At 41.3% G+C, this 19,409-nt stretch overlaps 1 protein-coding gene and 1 non-coding gene across 3 annotated transcripts in view; both read right to left on the minus strand.

Annotated features, from left to right (window-relative positions):
• Window positions 1-19,409, minus strand: part of HEATR1 (HEAT repeat containing 1) — a 35,735-nt gene that overhangs the window by 12,127 nt on the left and 4,199 nt on the right. The window contains exons 5-29 of one of the 2 annotated variants that reach the window (XM_070401348.1): window positions 19,221-19,322; window positions 18,633-18,773; window positions 17,189-17,400; window positions 16,915-17,048; window positions 15,965-16,067; window positions 14,805-14,915; window positions 14,325-14,442; window positions 13,004-13,111; window positions 12,666-12,761; window positions 12,191-12,279; window positions 11,117-11,328; window positions 10,666-10,787; window positions 9,877-10,068; window positions 8,153-8,258; window positions 7,876-8,012; window positions 6,945-7,137; window positions 5,905-6,074; window positions 5,418-5,576; window positions 3,744-3,986; window positions 3,092-3,223; window positions 2,202-2,305; window positions 1,903-2,046; window positions 872-990; window positions 652-773; window positions 231-359 (exon numbers count right to left, since the gene is read on the minus strand). In XM_070401348.1, the coding sequence (XP_070257449.1) occupies window positions 231-359; window positions 652-773; window positions 872-990; window positions 1,903-2,046; window positions 2,202-2,305; window positions 3,092-3,223; window positions 3,744-3,986; window positions 5,418-5,576; window positions 5,905-6,074; window positions 6,945-7,137; window positions 7,876-8,012; window positions 8,153-8,258; window positions 9,877-10,068; window positions 10,666-10,787; window positions 11,117-11,328; window positions 12,191-12,279; window positions 12,666-12,761; window positions 13,004-13,111; window positions 14,325-14,442; window positions 14,805-14,915; window positions 15,965-16,067; window positions 16,915-17,048; window positions 17,189-17,400; window positions 18,633-18,773; window positions 19,221-19,322 (3,498 nt within the window). Of the gene's footprint in view, window positions 1-230; window positions 360-651; window positions 774-871; window positions 991-1,902; window positions 2,047-2,201; window positions 2,306-3,091; window positions 3,224-3,743; window positions 3,987-5,417; window positions 5,577-5,904; window positions 6,075-6,944; window positions 7,138-7,875; window positions 8,013-8,152; window positions 8,337-9,876; window positions 10,069-10,665; window positions 10,788-11,116; window positions 11,329-12,190; window positions 12,280-12,665; window positions 12,762-13,003; window positions 13,112-14,324; window positions 14,443-14,804; window positions 14,916-15,964; window positions 16,068-16,914; window positions 17,049-17,188; window positions 17,401-18,632; window positions 18,774-19,220; window positions 19,323-19,409 lie in introns of both variants that reach the window. The other variant, XM_070401347.1, reaches the window with a different exon arrangement.
• Window positions 9,304-9,435, minus strand: LOC138999397 (small nucleolar RNA SNORA9). Its single transcript, XR_011469387.1, has one exon. It is a non-coding gene; the product is annotated as a small nucleolar RNA SNORA9 (small nucleolar RNA).

Here is a 19,409-nt window from a genome sequence, read left to right on the forward strand (position 1 = left end):
CTGAAATACACAGTAAATGTAAATTCACTTTGTCAGAATAAAGTCAAGGCACTTTCGTAGTTATACCCTTGTAGAATGCATATTTATTCATATTTTGGAAAAGACATCATTTTCAAGATTACTTCTTAGCTTCATCGTCTACAATTTAAGAGGCACCAATACCTGAGCATTTTAGAAAGGCTGGTAAAACTGTAGAAAATGACACTAGCAATGGTATAAAGACAGCTCACCTGAATAAGTGCCGGAATAACCATTTTCACTGTCTTGTTAATAACTTGAAAACTGTAAGTATCATCTAGACGCATGACGTTGGCTCCCATAAATGTAAAGATAGACATAATATTGTGCAGAACTTTATCCTGAAAGAAAAGACATTTTTCAACACTTTCTATTTTAAACAAATCAAATATCAATGATTCATTACACCTCAGCAGTAAGAGAAAAAACTCAGTTTTAAAATGTGCCAAGGATTTAAAAAGACATTTCTCCAAAGGTAAACAAACATCCGTACACCCATGGAAAGATGCTCAACCTCATTAGTCATTAGGGACATGCAAAACCCACAAGACACCACTTGGCACCCGCTAGCCTGTCCAGGGAAGACGGAAACACGGGGAATACCTGCGGAAGCCCCATGCCACTCGTACTTACAGGAAATATCCCGGCCACAGTCCCCAGAAGTAGGAGGGCGTGGTGGTGGGTCTGCGGCATCTCTGAGACGCGGATGCACTGCACGATCAACTCCACATTGAACTTCTCCTCATCCAGAATGTCTGCGGTGGGGAGAGGTACACAAGCTATGGGTGGCAGGCGCGGTCCTACCTGAGGTGGACAATCTCCCACCTTCTCCTCCAACGAAGCACACACATACCTTTTGGTATTTTGCCGCCGTCTGGAGAGAGCTTTTGGCAGATGTTGAGCAAACAGCTGAGAATTAGCTGTTTGGTGTACTCCATGTTCCCCTGCTCCAGAGGCAAAGGCTCTAAGCACCTGCAGGATCCGGAAGAGGACGGGATGTGAGAGCTGAATCATGTCAGTCAGTGACACACCATGACCACTGTCCAGCACACATATTCAATAAGGAATGACTAAGACGGTAACATTAAACATCAAGTCTATACACAGGCTGGAAGATTTCGAATTCTAACTTCTTTCTCATACAGGCAGGTGCTTATGTCAAATTACCTCTCCTCCCTACTGCACTTTCCATTCTACACATTCCTGTGTAGAATCTTAGAACTGATTTGCCTTTCAGATGAAAGAACACACCCACAATTCAATGGCACTCGCTATGGCTCTCTATCTAATAATTTACACCTAAAATATAGAGTGGGTGTGGCCTTGTATCTTTAAATACAGTGGGGCTTTGACTTACGAGTTTAATTCGTTCCGTGACGGAGCTCGTAACTCAAATTACTCGTATGTCAAATCAAGAAGTGAACGAGTGAGACACGTGATGCTGGGCTGATGTTGTGGCATTCACTGTGATGTTCGCTGCACCAACTAGCGGTGGGGTATCTGAAGCTGGCTCGTAACCCAAATTTTAACTCGCAACTCAAAGCAAAAAATCGGCCGAGAGACGGCTCGTATCTCGAAAAACTCGTTAGTCGGGACACTCGTAAGTCAAGGCCCCACTGTACAAGCAATGCTGCCCCGGGGACACGGCACTGAAAGGAGAAAATGGACTGCAAGGCAGGTGGCCACCTACTACACAGCCCAGGATGAAGGTCAGTGTGGGCACTGGCAATGGATCCTAAACCATTCTTTTGGTCTTTCTACAACAGTTCTTAACTTGCTCTACTTTACAGACCAGCGAAGCAAGAGAAAGAAGAGTGGGAAGTAAAGTAAGATGAGGAGGAATCAGAATCCCCTTCTCTCCTGCACCAAAGGCAGGACCGTTACCTGGACAGCAGGTTGAAGAGAGTTGGGATCAGTATCTGAGGGTTTTTGAGCTTCTTTTTGTGCTGCAGCAATTCCAGGATGAGGGTTACTCTTTGCCAGTAAGAACCGCCAACGTCCTGAACAGATTCTAGATCTTGTGATTTCCTGGGAAACAGATGAGACAAAAAGTTGGAAAAGCAAGTACTATTAGTGCTAAGAATAAACACAGCTGATTATGCCAAATTGAGGGTACGGAAAAATCACAACGGTTTGTCACATTCAAGGCCTGGAGCAGCATGCTCCTTGCAGGCACAGCTTACTTCTGCTGCATCTTCTGCCTTCTTGTTTGCTGAATTGTGCCCAGGGACTTGGTTTTATCTGGTGGCTCCAGTTCTATCCTGACTTGCTCAGCGTTGACGGAAATCTGAAACATGAAAAAATGTTGATGCCATACCTCACGGGGTAAAATTAAAGCAGTGAACATTGACTGAAAGCAATGCAATGAACATTTCTGTTCACTTTTATGTCTCCGTATGACTCTGGAGCCCACGCCAAACGTCAAGGCAAACACCACTAATGACTCTTACGTATTCCTTTGAAAATTTCCCGTATACTGACAGCTGTGTAAAGATGGCACGAATAAAACAAACAGGAGCATATGACACACACTGCTCTGTACCTTAATTTGTTTCACTTAATTTGCCTTAGAAATCTGAGTAAATACACGGTAATTTCTGGGAATGCTGAGCGCAGACACTAGGGCTTCCCAGGCTCTTACCCTCTGCGCACGTGACTTCCAACAACAGGGTAATTAGTGCTTATTCTGATGTATGCGGGGTCTCAGTGGACACACAAACCAACACGCAAGCTCTCAACGTCACTCCACACGCATCATTAGACAACATCGACGTTAGGCAGAATGAGCTGTTCCTAGGTGAACACCAGGCCACCACCCATTCCAACAGGCAGATCCTCTCTAACAACCAATAAACTCCAACTAACATACACTTGCTACCTGGTTAAAACCATAAATATTTCAGACACTAAAAACAACAGTGAAGATTTCTAATTCTGATTTAGCACTTCTCTATGACTGCCTTTTCTGTGGATTTTGTTAACGGTAACATTGGACTTCCTAAAAGCACTGTACACGGAGGATCCTTCAACATGGTGTTACTTGGAAGAGAACAAACATTAACGAACAACTTACCCCTTTAAAAACACTGCTAACAGTCTGAGCACAATGGGAATTTTTACAGTTCACCAGTAAATCAAACAATGTGCACAAAAGCTTCTGCTGAACTTTTTCATCTGATATAGCAGCAAAAAATGGCTTTGTGATCTAAAGGAGGTTAAAAAAAAAAAAAAGGTCATTGAGTTCAATGAACGAACTTGAATCCCTAAAACATTCTTTTTTAAAAAAAATATATTTTATTGATTTTTTTTTTTACAGAGAGGAAGGGAGAGGGATAGTTAGAAACATCGATGTGAGAGAAACATCGATCAGTTGCCTCCTGCACACCCCCTACTGAGGATGTGCCCGCAACCAAGGTACATGCCCTTGACTGGAATCGAACCTGTGACCCTTTCAGTCCACAGGCCGACGCTCTATCCACTGAGCCAAACCGGTCAGGGCTAAAACATTCTTTACATTATTCTCTTACAAATGTAAAATTGTTCCCAATTTTGACAGTTAAAATGCAGTATTTTTTAATGACCCATGTACATCATTGTTTTGCAAAGTGGGTCAAACAAATCATATTCCTTTAAAACATGTCCAGTCTACTTCATCTTCTCCAAGTAAAACATCACACATTTTTAAAAGCTTGAATGTGCTTTCGTTTCTGAAAGAAGCCACTGACCTTTTCGAGGGCTGTAATCTGAACGGATGGCATGCCCGTAAAAAGTTCCTCCGTGGTGTACACAGCTTTTATGAATATATCTAAACTCTTTGGGTCCTTATGTAACAGAGAAGCTGAATATTCATTATATTTTCCCAAAATGAGATGCAAAACAGTGGTCTCGTCTTTCAGGACAGCCGAGGGCTCCTTGTGGATCTTTTCTAGCAGTTGCTCAGCCATAGGCAATAGCTGAGCAAGCACCATCTGAAGTGTGGAAAGTAAACAGTTACCACACTGGTACATGTTTTCTTTAACAAAGATCTGCAAAGACATCCTGTTGAAGACTGGGAGCTTAGCCTGGAGAAAACCCCCCAATAATGATGCCCTCTGGGACATGGGATGACTGTTACCCCAATTAAGTATTCAGGTCCCTTCTATAGCTTAGTCTACAATGAATGGTCAAAAAGCTCTACCCTTCAGGGAGCAATGGAGAAACCTGAGTGCCCCAAGACTTTCTGAAAACAGGAGATACAAACGAAACTGAAGTTTTAGATTATAAACATCAATTTTAGCTTTTTCTAAAACACTGCACCTTTCCCTAAGTCAGTGATGGCGAACCTTTTGAGCTCGGCGTGTCAGCATTTTGAAAAACCCTAACTTAACTCTGGTGCCGTGTCACATATAGAAATTTTTTGATATTTGCAACCATAGTAAAACAAAGACTTATATTTTTGATATTTATTGTACATATTTAAATGCCATTTAACAAAGAAAAATCAACCAAAAAAATGAATTCGCGTGTCATAGGTTCGCCATCACTGCCCTAAGTGTTTCCAGCATGGTATAATTAATATTAATGCAAATTATGTACGTGAAGGCTTTAACTAATGCCAGCAAAATATGGCTTCTGGGCCCATCTGCTCACATACTGTCTCCGCCACCACTGCCACAGAAGGCATAGCTGAGCAGCTGTATGAGACTGTATGCCCTGCAGGGCCTAAATTTTCACTACTTGGTTCTTTATAGAGTAAGATGGTCAATTCCTGTTTAAACTACACCCAGGATGACACAGAGCTGATAAATGCCATGTTTGCTCCCACCAGGAAAACACAGTCAGATGTACTATTCCACCCGTTAGTACGTCTCCACCTGCAGCCAGCCCGGAGCTGGGGGAGCACAGGCACTTGGACACGAGGACGAGGGAGTGGCGAGAGCAGCACACCCGTCACATCAGCAAGGCCCTGGAACCCACTTCTGTACCACAGGTTTCCTTGACAACATAATGAAAGCTGTGGATTTCCACCCGGAAAGTGTACAACTTTAAAAAGTGAGCAAATGGTTTGGAATGTCTGAATATTTCACCTCGCGGAGGATTTTCACCGGAAGCACAGACCCAACCCAAGATTTTCTGCAGCACTGGATTTTTTCCAGTGGTTTCCCCATGTGATTTTAAAGCTCATTTAAAATCAAGTCGGTGATTAGATAACACACCATTTTAAAACGGGAAGAAACGCACCAATATGTGCTTTTGGTTTCCTATGTATTTTTCTCCGCCATGATGCTTCTCTCCCCAAATTAGTAAGAAAATGTTCATTCTGAAGGCGTGCATGTGACTCTGCCGGCCTCGCCGGTGCAGGCGTGTTACGGTGACCTGCCGTGACACCCCATGGCATCCGGCCCACTCACTGCACTCACCTCACTGTTGACCCCCTGAAGCACTTTCAGCAGATCTTTTGCAACATAAGATGGGCAACTAGATACACAGTAAAGCAGGTTTTTCAAAGTTTCAGACAGCTTCTGGTGAGTTTTCAGTTTTTTCTCTCTCTGCAGTTCCTCAAATAAAGTAGCCAAATCCTAGGGAACCAAAAAGAAAATGGGATAAAGAAGAGTTAAGGAAGTATAAAGGTTAAATGTACTAATTATGGAGGGTCATTTTTCATGTCCCCTGAAACCTTAACAGGAAAAGACACTGGTGCCCCTTAGCTTACTCTCAAAATCCAGGCACTTGTCTTCTAGCAGCTATCTTTAAAACATGGGGGAGGAAGATGTGCAAATATTGACACATCAGTTTCTAAGTTCAGAGACTAAACTCAAAATCCTTACAAAGCAAGTCAAGAACGAGGAAATCACTCAGGTGGACACAAGGTGCGCGCACACGCAGCCTCCTGTGCGGATGAGCTACCTGGATGACGTAGGAGGCATCTGAGGTGACCTCCTCTGCTTTGGGAGTCACGTGCTCTATCACCAGGTGGAACTGGGAGGCCACGCCCCCAAGGGCCTGCAGACAGTGAACGGCCGCCCTCCGGACTTCCTTTATGGGGCTCCCCAGGTTAAGGAGAAGAGATGCCACTACTGAAACCAAAGGGAAAAAATGTAAATAACAACTTAAAGACAGAAAACGGTATAAAATTTAAATAGTACTACCCCAGAGTACATGATGAGAAGTTTTACTCCCAACTCACACGCCCTCTCCAAAGACCATTCACTGTATCTGGTATTCTAGAAAAATGTTAGGTGCTGGTAAATTCTTTGGAAAGTACACAAATGAGAGCACAGTGTAGATACACTGTTCTGCAGGAACTGCTGTCGCACCTCAAAACATTCTGGGAGTGTTTTCCACACAAAACTAAATTAAATCATTCTTTTTAAATTGTACAAGTCTTCCCTGATTTTCCGTATGTTTAAAACTAGTACCTCACTGGAGAAAGTTTAGATTTCTAGACTTTTTGCATTAAAACCGCTGCAAACACCCCTGTACACACATCCTTCTACGATTGTGTGGAGGAAGTCACCCATTAGTGCATCGTGCTTTACAAAGATTTTGTCCTGAATTGATGTTTATTGTGACTTTACTTGCCCTTTGCCGGAATTGAACCCGGGACCTTCAGTCCGCAGGCCGATGCTCTATCCACTGAGCAACACCAGCTAGGGCTGACTTCACTTTTCAATGCAGAAATTTTAGTTCAATACTGAATTATATTATGATGGTTTGGATTCATCACCTATCACTTCTATAATTTGTTTTAGTGAGATTTTGCAATTGACCTTTGTAACTTAAAAGCAATACTTAGAAGTAAACAGATAGCTTATTTAGTTGAGGGGGGTGGGGTAACATGCAAAAATCTATAAAGAAGGAATTCTCCAAACGACAACCCACATGGACCACCCACAGAGAAGGCTGAAGAGCAGCCACAACAGGACGTGACAACGCCCCGGGAGTACCTGGGGAGGACATGGAGGCCAGCTGGGCTTTGCTCTGGGGCTTCTGCGAGGCCAGCACTGCACAGCCCATGTACAGGGCCTGAGTCTGTAGCGCTGTCTTCACGCGGCAGCTCAGTGGATTTGAAAGGCTAGACTCATAGGTCCATACAACAGAAAGGAACTTGAATAACTGAGAAACATCTTCTAGATGTACCTAAATTAAAAACACAAAACAGTGAAGTTTAAATTTTACTTAATATAGGTTGGTTCCTTGTCCCTTTCCTTAGTGTACAATTATAGAAAAAAAAAAATGCTTTATTACAGTATTTTGCTTTGTCTAGCCACTTCCCCTTACTTATTCTACACTTGGTAGTTTAGCAAACTGGGAAGTATGCAAATAAATTCAGAGGACTGATATTCAGAGGACTCGCTATAGCTTGCACTTGAACACATTTAACAAACAAAAAACCGACCGAGTACTCTAAGCAGAAAAGCGCGAAGAGTGGTGCCAGGAAGTCCTGGGAAGACGGAGCGAACACTGTCCACTGTGCCAAGCGCTGCTCAGGAGGCAGGCAGACGAGAACAGAGCACTGACCTCTGGCCCAGGCAGCACGGAGGTCACTGGTGCTGTGACGAAGCTTCTTCCCTGAGTGACTCTGAATACACTCAATCACCTCTCTGAACGTCAATTTCTCGTGGGCAATGGCATGAGCCCACCAAGCAGACTGATTACACGTGACCAGGCCTCACCCACCGCAGGCGGAATGTCAGTCTCGGTCAATCCTCCTGACTGGGGCCCTGATCACAGCGCTGCTTGGCAAGGCCAGTGTTTACCATCAAATGCTCTTTGCTGTTTAAAAGTCTACTTTCACTTTCACTCAAAACGGTCATAACTAGAACATCTGCATTACTCGAAAGGGAAGAGAATGCCTGAGAGAGAGGAGGCTCGCACCTTCATGAACAGCTTCATCAGCACCCTGAAGTGTGCGCTGTCGGCCCCACTGAGCATGATCTCGAAGAGCCCGACGAGCAAGCGCAGGTAGTCTCTGCCGTCTTCCTCCAGGCGGTCAGGGTTCCACCACACGCCACCTACACGTACGTGACGAAAGAGACCGTGTGTGACTTATGTGAACGCTGCTGGGACTTTTCACTCAACACAAGCCCAGTCGTGGATTCAAGAATTCCGTTCCCCAGGGTATCACATTCAAAAGATTCCCACCTTGTCCTACCTTTAGGGAAGGATTTAGGCGCCTTCAGTGCATGAATAAAGTTTTTCAGCGAAAACAGGAGTAACACCGAGTCCTCCACGGCAATCCTCTGGGCAGTGCGGACCTGCTGGATGTAATGTGCCCACAGCTGCACTGGCACCCCTCTGTCCAGCACCAGCTCAGCATGCCATTCCGGGGGCACTTCCTGAAATGGCAAGACACAAAGACAGCGCAGATTCAAAGAGGCCCACAGGCGGCCTGCAGTGATGTATGCGGCTGAATAATATGGGAACTTCGGTCTGTATGTGAATTTAGGTGAGAATAACTTGAATCAGGTTTTTAAAGAGGTCTAAATGTTCACAAGACAGAAATGTGTTAACCATGGCCTCACTTTACCTACATTTTCTTAAAGTGCCACCTCTAAAAACAAACGTGGTCCATATCAATTGTGTTTATGAGATGGCACCTCTCTAAACAGAAAGAGGAGTTGCATTTCCAGGAGATGTGTAAATGGACTGTTCTCCTTTCACATTTTTACTGCCAACCTGAAGACGATACATGGTAATATCTCCATCCCTGCAGGTGATTCTAAACAAGTAGCAAACTGCTACGGTCTTTAGGAATTATACTGTACATGCCAAAAGGAGGCAGGAAAATGACAAAAGGCTGCATACGGGCGCATGCAGAGTAGTAACTTGGACAAAAACAGTCCAAAGCCAGACTGACATGATACAGTCGTCAGTGAATTCTTGGCTCAATGTGCTGCCACGGCCAGAAGGTGCTCATGACTCTCAGGAAGGGGATTAAATATGAAACAGAAAATCACCGTCCCTACATATATCGAAAACATTCAATTTGTCCACCCTTTTGCACTGAGAACAAATCCAGTCCAGGCCACAGCACTTTTACAAAAGATAACGAAGAAGTTAAAAAGAGCCTGCCTGGGCTAACTTTTTCAAACGTAAAGATTTATTCCTTTACAGTTTACATAACTTCAGCTATCTGTGGCCATGACCAGAACTTACAAAATCCTAAGGGTATCTGTCAATGTGAAAAAGATGTAATTCGTTTGGAGGACAATTAACAAAATACTATTATATAGGGAAGATATTATTTATTTTTGTTGTTGTTTTGAGCTTTGTTTTTATTTGCTTTTTGTTTTTGTTTTTGGCGACTGTCTGAAATTTCTATAACCTTGCTCCGGATGCAGCAGGGCAAGGCCTCAAACCGTTCCAAAATGTTCTAGCAAGCACTGTAGGAATGCACAGGGTCACCCCAGACCCAAGCACGCTGGAGGCTTGCAGTCTAGGGCAGATATCAAAAGAAACAATCTATTACCTCAAGATGTCGTACTAAGTAAAGATATAAACTAGTAACTTAGGAACACTCAGAGACAGTAGTAGGACTGTGAGAGCTATAACACAGAAGGTCTATTTTCAGTAAACGGAGCACCAGGAGTCTTTTGTTCAAGCACAGACACATGCAGTTAATTCACCACCACTAAAGGAAGTCCGGTGCAGCTTAACCAATTAACTACCCAGTAAAGATGACACAGACACAACACTGCGACCCTGAAATCTAGAATTTTCGGCAAAAGGAAGAAAGCACTGGATCCACTCTCTATTTCTACCAAGGCTGCTCCACATTCTCTCCAGCCCCGAGCAGCCAGCACCTGGGCCTCCTAATGGCCAGGCCACTTGCCGCTCCACTCATCACACAGCTTCCCAGGCACGGCGCCTCCTTACCACTGCAGTCATGACACTTTCCAGCTTCTTTATTTTTTTCTGCAACAAACTGAAGACTCTTATCGCAAATGGAAAGTGAGTTCCTTTTGAAGATGAACAGCAAGAGACAAGCACCGCCATGACCAAGTGAAAAGTCACTTTCTGCTTCAGGCTAAAGGACTCCTTTTCCCCAACGCTGATTAAATCCTCCACCTTCAAAAACAGACAGGGTCCATTACTGGTCGCTCTTGGTTTGCGCCAATTTTCTCTCCCTAAGGCCTACCTAGGTATTGTGTTTTGCATTTCAAGTCAGATGACAAATATAAAGCGTGAAAAAAGTAGTAAGTACTAATTTCTAAGTAATTAAAAAAATAATAAATTTCAGAAATTATAATGAACATAACTATACTTGCCAATTGGATAAATGTTTTTAAATCACAAACCCAAATACCTTTACAAAGGTATATTTTCTACATCAAAAGAAATGTTCTCCTCCTTTAGATATTTTGCTATTTTAACAAAAATATAACTTTAATATTTTAAATGAGAGGGGAAAAAGGAAGTGAAAAAGTATATATTATTCTTTCTGGTCCAATATGGAATCACAATGAAATAAATTAATGAAATGTTAAGGATTTTTAACAATCTGCAGAATATACGATACAACACTATATATGTCTAGAGCAAAACAAATTACTCAAGAATGCAAAAGTTACTATTAAAAAAGAAGAATCCAGTAAAGCAAATACGGAAAATCAAATAAGATTACAAGAATGAAATCTGGGCGATGAACTTCAACAGCAGACATACCAGCTTTAACACCGAAGAAGGATCCCCTGAATTTATATTGTCAGCCAACAACTCAATCATCTTCTGATTTGCTACACCAATTAGTTTGCCAGATTTTGTACTTTTAATCACATTTTCAAGAGCTGTAAAAAAAAAAAAAAAAAATTTAAACACAGGGCCCTTATGCCACCAACACTCACCTAAAGAATCATATAGAGTAAGGAGCCTAAGGAAAAATTTTACAATTTTCCTATGAAAGGTTTGCTTTTTATTTTCCTTTTACACAATTCTGAATTTGTGAGTCAGTTTCTTTCTCATTGTATATATTTTATCTCAGCAAAAATTTTTTAATTTTGCTGGCATACAATAAACGTGATTTCAAATAACAAGTATAGCCAATTTTTAATTGTACTTATCTTCTTTTTAAAGTGTTATCTGTTCATTTTTTCTAAAAAGCGACTGAATTTCTCACCTGCTTTCCAGCCTCTCAGCACAGGGTGCAGAGAGCAAATTCCTGACTTGGATAAATAAATAGCGAGCTTCGTCTCGGCCGACTCCAGGTCATCACTGTCAATGACCATGAATGGAAGCAGATGCACCACCACCTGGTTTGCCAACTCATCGTTTCCACTCAGCGTCTCTTCTTTAATCAGTATGTCTGCTGCCACCTTAAGGACCTCATGCCTAAAACATATAAAAGCACGTTTGGCTCAGAGACACCTTAGAGCAGGGGTCCTCAAACTTTTTAAACAGGGGCCAGTTCACTGTCCCTCAGGCCGTTGGAGGGCCAGACTATAGTTTAAAAAAAAAACTATGAACAAATTCCTATGCACACTGCACATATCTTATTTTGAAGTAAAAAAACAAAACGGGAACAAATACAATATTTGTATTTGCGTGTGGCCCGCGGGCTGTAGTTTGAGGACCCCTGCCTTAGAGACTTCAATTCAGCAAAAAATCATGACATTGTTCCAGCTCCAGTGACATCCTCGTCTCCACATAAAATACATCATTCGAAAACACCAGGATGATCACTTAAAATCCATGCTAATAAAGGAATTATTTGGGACAGTAATTTTATACTAACGGTCAAGCCTCTTTTTTTTTTTTTTTTTTTTTGGAGAAATCACATTAGGTTAATATAACATAAAACTTTTCACAATATATATATCTTATCTCCAATAGAAATCAGAAATTCATTCATGAGTTCAAAAATTCTCTGAACACATACTACGTGCTAAGAATTAAATACAATGAATACAAAACCCTGCAAATACGTTCTCTTTTTCTAAGGAGCTTAGCGGTTGAGCATCAACGCATGAACCAGAGGTCACAGTTCCATTCCCACTCAGGGCACATGCCCAGGTTGTGGGCCCGATCCCCAGTAGGGGGCATGCAGGAGGCAGCCAATGATTCTCTCTCATCACTGATGTTTCTATCTCTCCTTCCCTGTCCCTACTTCTCTGAAATCAATAAAAATATATTAAAAAAAGACAGAAAAGAATTTCACCAATTCAAAAGTGTATGAGGAGAAAGGAATACATACCATGCCCTATTTTTTGAAAGTTCTGCTCTTTGAAAGAGATTCAGAAGGTTTGAAACAGTCACTTCTGGACTAAAGTGGCTCTTGAAAATCTAGGGAAAGAAATATCCTGAATAAATTTTTACTTGCTTCAAGTACATATGGTGCTTATTAAATGAACTTCAAAAAATAATGAATTACAAATCATTTATCTCCCAGGAATCCTAGGGTAATTTTAAAATTCTATGAGAGCCATTTCTCAAAAGTGGATTCACGAGCCAATCTCCCATAACCCCAAGGTAAAATTCACGAAGTGCAATCTCATTACTCTCATGAGCTCTCCCCAACCAGGCTTACGTCTGTGCTCTCGAGAGAACAAATTTACAATGGAAGAATAATTTTCAAATATATTCCTGCCTACAGCAGAGAATCACGTGAGAAGGGCAGGAAAATATTTACCAAAAAAATGTGCATTTCAATGAACAACAAATTCACTCACCTCAAAAGCACTTATTGCCGACAACACGACGTCTATACTATCATCACCTAATCGGGTTAAAATAGCTTCTTTTATGAAAGACTCATCGATACTCTCCTGAGCAAGAGAAAAAAAAAAATTTAGTTGTTGCTAAAACCTTGTAAGACTTACATCAGAAAGGAGGCTGGGTTTGTGGAAAGCGCTCCAGAACACAGTCATGGACAACAGGCTCTGCCCTGAATGCAAACGCAAACACCCTGGGCACACTGGCCTTGAACCAGGCAATCTCGAAAAGGCCTTTTGAGATGAGTTCACCATAAGGATAAAAACATCACAAAAGAAAGCTATTTGACACCAACCTTTGATGTTTTCATGATATTTTTCAGATGATTAACGGCCAGAAGTCTCACAGGGGCAAGTGGGTGATTCAGACTGAGCATCAAGGAGGTATTGGAATCTGCTAAAAACTAAAGGATTCATCACAATTACCAAATGATTCACCACTAAATCCTAGCAGCATAGGATCAAGAATAAAAACCAGAGAAAACCACCCCGAACTGCCCCACGCACTCAGTAATGACTGTCCAATTTTAGAAACCAAAAAGGAAAGCAAAACCTTTGTCTCCAGAACATGGTATGGCTTTTAACAGATGAAAAAATGTGTGTTGTTAATGCTATGATTTCCTGTATGCTTGTGTCTAAATGTAGGTTTAACTTAGGAACTCAATGAAGTAATTTTGTGTACTTTATATATATGACTAGAGGTCTGATGCATGAAACTCGTGCAAGAGTAGGCCTTCCTTCCCCCGGCTGCCAGCACCAGCTTCCTTCTGGCACCCGGGACCCAGGATTCCCTCGAAGCCCCAGCTTCATCAGGAAGGATGGAAGGACATCCAGAAGGATGTCTGGTCTAATTAGCATATTACACTTTTATTATTATAGATTCCAAAGTGAAAAACACCTGAGGTAAGTTATTATATTAACACCTTAATGAAAATTAAACTGATCACTGAAGACAGATGCAATTCCTCTAACTGATACAATAATAACACTCAAATTAGTAACAACCTACTTCACTTATGTAATCGGACTAAAGAAATCTGTATACCAAGCTAAGATTTAAAAATGAAAGATGAAAGTCTAATTATGAGGGAGAAAAACCAACAATGGTGTCTCTTGATAATATTTATTTTCAAGGCTAATTATAAGAGCTGCTTAAATGTTTAACTTCCGGTATAAAGATTTAGGCTGAATCACCAGAAAACTTGTGAAGTTCTAACATGATCATGAAGTAAGTCCACCTCCTTTTTTCTGATCAATGACTTCGCCTCCCTGGGTGACTGAGCCACATGGGAAGTGCAGACAGAGGGGAAAGGGCAGGACACTACAACCTGAGTGAGGCCACCCTGTGGTGACTACTACTGAGCATCAAATATAGAATTTCCAAACACTAAGTTTCCTGAAATAAGTACCACATTCAGTTCAAGTCCGGTACTTTTCTCCTGGTATTCAATCCCTGCCTCACAGCCTTACCTCAATAACTAGGCAAAACTGTAAAATCTCATCTCTCCATAAAACACTCCAAAGAGAGGAGTGAAATAGCCCATTTCCTCCTAGGTTCTTCAAATACTCACACAGATATAGCCCGAACTGCCTCAATTCCTCTGAAGAAAAACTCACCTGGTACTTCCCTCCACTTGTAGAAAGAGAGATAAATTGGTGAAAAAGTTCTTGTTTTTTCAGGTCTGTAATTTGCTTTAGGTGTTCCTCTAAGACAACATCTAACGTTCTAGGATATCTGAGAAGAAATTCAAAGAGTTAATTCATATAAAAAATTATACAAAGTTATGAACCGCACGTACCCTGTATGTATCAAAGACATAAATGAAAGTTTTAAAATTACCGATTGAGACTAAAACTTTAACAGCTAGAATATGTAAAACCAAGTGATATCGATCAAATTAGTTCCTGTGATTTACTACAACAAAAAAAGTCTCTCAAAAAAATTATCCTCTAATATTTGAAATATATTTAAATCCTATACTGTCCCTTCCTGAAGGGGGAAAAAAAAGACAGGCTCTTTACAACTCATTTACTATATTAAAATGAAGCAAGAGGCACACATTAACAAAACAAGAGGCATGAAGACACACAACTTACTTGCTTTCTAAAAGTCTGATAAGTGGAAGAAACTGTTCATTAAGCAAAGATGCTTTATTAGGATCGATTTCTTCCTGTGAATTATATGAAATATACTCTTCAAAAAGAAGGCTGCAAAACAAAGAAAGGATTAGCAGACGTGAGAGTTACTGTGTGAGTACCTACCATGTCCTAGGTGGTTTAGGAATATTATCTCTAATTCTCATCACCTCCAGGTAGAAAACTACTTATTTCACAGATACAACACTAGGGCTATAAGCCCTATAACCTGCCTGATGTCAAACAAGACCAGACACAGCCGCTGCCCTGGTGAGCCCCACTGCTCCTTTCAAAGATGAGCTCCCAGTGTGATTCCAGAGCCCAAGCTCCCAACGACTTTACGTGCACACTCCCCTTCCATTCACAAGCCAGTGCTGGGAGCAAGAGCAGGAATGAGGACACCCCAGCACGTGGACACGGGGCCCATGTCACACAAGGGCAAACCTAGATCTGGGCAGCCTGGCCTCCAGAACTGCCTACCCTTCTCTCCTGGGAAGGACAGGGGCAGGGTTCAAGTCCATATCTCATCGCTATGCCTACATTCTTTGCACTGTATCAAGCTGCCCTTTAAGCAAGAAAAGAAATGGGAAACTGAACTATTTTTACAGAAAAGGAAGAAATAACTTTCACTTGATACCAATCCTTAATAGGAAGCTTCTAGGTCAGCCATGGGCAAACTACGGCCCGTGGGCCGGATACGGCCCGTTTGAAATGAATAAAACTAAAACTAAAAAAAAAAGACCGTACCCTTTTATGTAATGATGTTTACTTTGAATTTATATTAGTTCACACAAACACTCCATCCATGCTTTTCTTCCGGCCCTCCGGTCCAGTTTAAGAACCCACTGTGGCCCTCGAGTCAAAAAGTTTGCCCACCCCGTTCTAGGTGATAGCTACTGAATACCAATTGTTTCAGGCATTTTAGTCCCTTTATGTTTAGGAAACTAAACAGATACAATTTACATGAAGCTATAACCCAAATTTAGGTTAACTATTAACTTTTCATGATCAGGTATAAGCACTAAAGATAAGCAAGAGAAATTACTTTTTCTGTTGTCACAATTACTGGACTAAATACTTATGAAAATACAAACCAAAGCATGTTAGAAATAACCACTTACCTAGCCAACAAATGGTCTAAGTTGTTCTTCAGTGATATGTGTGTAAGTATAGCTTCCAAGTGTTTCCTGTAGATTTGACCATCCATCCCTTCAGTTTCTTCTCCTTAATATATATGACAAGTTAAAACTGACTGGGGAAATGATTTTTGCATGCTTATACTATTATATTCACTTAGAGCAGAAACTTTCCTACAGGAATAACTTTAAAACATGTACACTAAAACTCACTTTTTTGGGGTATTTTAAAAATCCATTTTCAAAATTGTCTTTCACATATTTTGTCATTTATATTTTTCAAAGCATTTCTGCATCTAAACTACCCTCATTTATCCTTTATCTGAAGTTCTAGGTACTTTTATAAAAAGGATGATCATGCCTAGCTCTTTAATGAAACAGAAATCCAAAAAATATCGTCTTTCTCCAGATCTCATTACAAATAGTTGAAGTTGGGACCTGAACCTAGATCTCATTAAACCTTCCATGGAGACTATGTCTGAAGACTCCCAGTGGATGCCTGAAACCTTGGATGGTACCGAACACTATATATTCAACTTTTTTTCTATACAAACATACTGTGATAAAGTTTAATTTATAAGTTAGGCACAGAAAAAGATGAACAACAACTAATAATAAAAAAATAAAACAATTAGCCGGGTTGGCATGGCTCAGTGGTTGACTGTTGACCCTATGAATCAGGAGGTCCCGCTTCAATTTTCAGTCAAGGCACATGCCCGGGTTTCAGGCCCCATCTCCAGTAGGGGGCGTGCAGGAGGCAGTTAATAAATGATTCTCTCTCATCACTGATGTTTCTATCTCTTCCGCTCCCTGCCTCTCTGAAATTAATAAAAATCTATTTAAAAAGAAAAGGTCTGAGCACAGGCATGGCTCCTATTTGAAGAGAATTAAATATTAGAAAACACGTTCTGATACAAAAAATGGAAACCACGTACCTGTCACGTGATTAATGATGGAGACGACCAGATGCGGAAGCATGTACCGCAGAAGAGGACTGATGTCGTATGTTTCAGAAATCCCATGCAGTGTTGTAATAAGATCAGGAACACTGCACAGGTGAGGAAATGGCCTTTGAAGAAACAAGAACATAAGGCGTTGACTTAACAAGTTACACAACAAATAGCAATTTATCTATAAAAAAAAAAAAACAGATTTAAAATAACGTCAAAATAACGTCTAATTATCATTTCTCAATTCAAGGGTACGTACTTTTTCCCCAGACTCTCTGGCTTCTGCCTCTGCAGCAGCACTATCAGGCAACCCAGGCCCTCCTTAATCAAAGAGGGGGTTTTCGTCAATGTTTTGATGATCTGTGAGGCCAATGAATTGACGACGGTATCTTCCATGGTCACTTTCACAGAAATCTGACATATTATCATATACGTTGCAGCTCTGTAATCTGGTAAAGATGATTTCAATCCCTAAATATTTTTTAAAATATAAGGAAAAATAATGAACTATATATTATTTTAGTCTACTTAAAATGTCACTTGACCTTGACAAATTAGAAATGCCATAAACTGGAGATTAATACTACCTAATGCACACCCCTCAGGAGTGAAAAATCAAGATGCTGACCCCTTTCCTGAGGGACACACAGAAGATCAGCCTCTCAGAAGAGAGGAGGATCACAGAGGGTCTCCCACTGGAGCACCCGCCACCATCCTGCTAGGAGCCAAGGAGCTCTTCTTTATATGCAAATTCCCACCCCTGAAAGGGAGACTTCAACCAGAAACGGCATCTGAGCGAAGACAATGATCTTGGGACAAGGTGGGAAGTGAAAGCAGTACCTCCAGGGGCTGGGACGGTGGCACCAAGGCTACTGCGAAGCAGAGACACTGAGAAGCGGGAATCAGTGTAAACACAGTGAGAGCCTGTGCCATAAAGATTCGCTAACCTGTTCTCTTCCCAGTGAGGTAACATGACTACTAAGAGGAGAGACATAGGAGGGAAGACCACTGTGTGAGGAGGGGCAGAAACTGGAGTTATGCTGCCACGAGGCAGGGGACACCAGGGCTGCCAGTAACGCTGGAAGCTGGGAGAGGCCTGCAATTCTCCTTCAGAGCTTCCAGCAGGAGCAAACCCTGCCAACACCCTGATTTCACACTTCTAACCACCAGAACTTTGAAAGAATAAATTTATGTTTTTTTACACTAAAAAAAAAAAAAAGAAAAAGAAAAAAAAAAGATGGAACATACATATCTGGGAAACACTGGCAAGGCCAAATATCCAACATTTATTTTTTAAGAAGCCCTAATTAAGCCCTAACCGGTTTGGCTCAGTAGATAGAGCGTCCACCTGCGGACTGAAGAGTCCCGGGTTTGATTCCGGTCAAGGGCATGTACCTTGGTTGCGGGCATGTCCCCAGTGGGGGTTGTGCAGGAGGCAGCTGATTGATGTTTCTAACTCTCTATCCCTCTCCCTTCCTCTCTGTAAAAAATCAATAAAATATATTTTTTAAAAAAAAGCCCTAATTAAGATCCTACTCTGGTTTTTAAGACCATAAAAAAGTCATCTTTTTACCTAAAAATTAAATCTCATCAACCATCCGAAACTGTCTATTTTAGAACATTTATGTCCAAGTTAAACATTTAAAAGCAAGAACATCCCTTCAAGTACAAAATAATCTGCTCTACACTTGAGCAGGGCCGACCTTTTGGACATATGGAAATAGCTTAGCAACTATATTGTCCGTTATGTTCTCAGCAGTCACCAAGGCAGACACGATGGTAGAAGCATAAAAAGTTAAGAGAACCCTCAACTGAGCCGAACTCCCAGGATACTCAGCAAAAACCTGGAACAAAAGCACAAACAAAACACATTTAAGGAGTGAAAGGCCAAGTTTAATAAAAGTATAAAAACATGTACAGCTCTCTTCAGCTCCCTCAGGCTGACATTTTAATTTTTACCATCTGCAACATTAAATAAATGCATAGATTCCATGGTTCAATTAAAAGTGACAAGGCTGACTGAACAGCCTTCCTGACATTTTTAGACTGTCTCTTTAAACTGTTTCCACAATCATTATAAATAGAACTTGGCAAGAAATAACTTTTGTAGAAAAACACCTTTTATAATGAAAGGCCAACCCACTGTTCACACTCCTAAACAGGAGGTTCTTTTACAAAAGGAACTTTCTCCAACCACCACTGTTACTGGGGAAGGTCCAATACGTTTTCTCCATTCAGAGCAAGCGACCGTTTAATGGAATTATACATTCATGAGACAATATACTACTCACCTTCACAGATTTTGTTACCAAACTGCAAATGAAATCCATGAATCCAAGATCTTTGTAGCAGTGGGTAATCAAAGTTCCTTTAGCTAAGGGCACTCCAGATTGCTGTCAGAGACAGAAAGAACAGCCACTGACTGATCGTTACTTTTAATCCTCACCCGGCTATGTTTTTATAGGAAGGAAGAAGGAGAG

Source organism: Myotis yumanensis, unplaced genomic scaffold (genome assembly GCF_028538775.1).
Source record: "Myotis yumanensis isolate MYYU_CA2020_CCGP unplaced genomic scaffold, mMyoYum1.0.hap1 SCAF_22, whole genome shotgun sequence".
NCBI lineage: Eukaryota > Metazoa > Chordata > Mammalia > Chiroptera > Vespertilionidae > Myotis > Myotis yumanensis.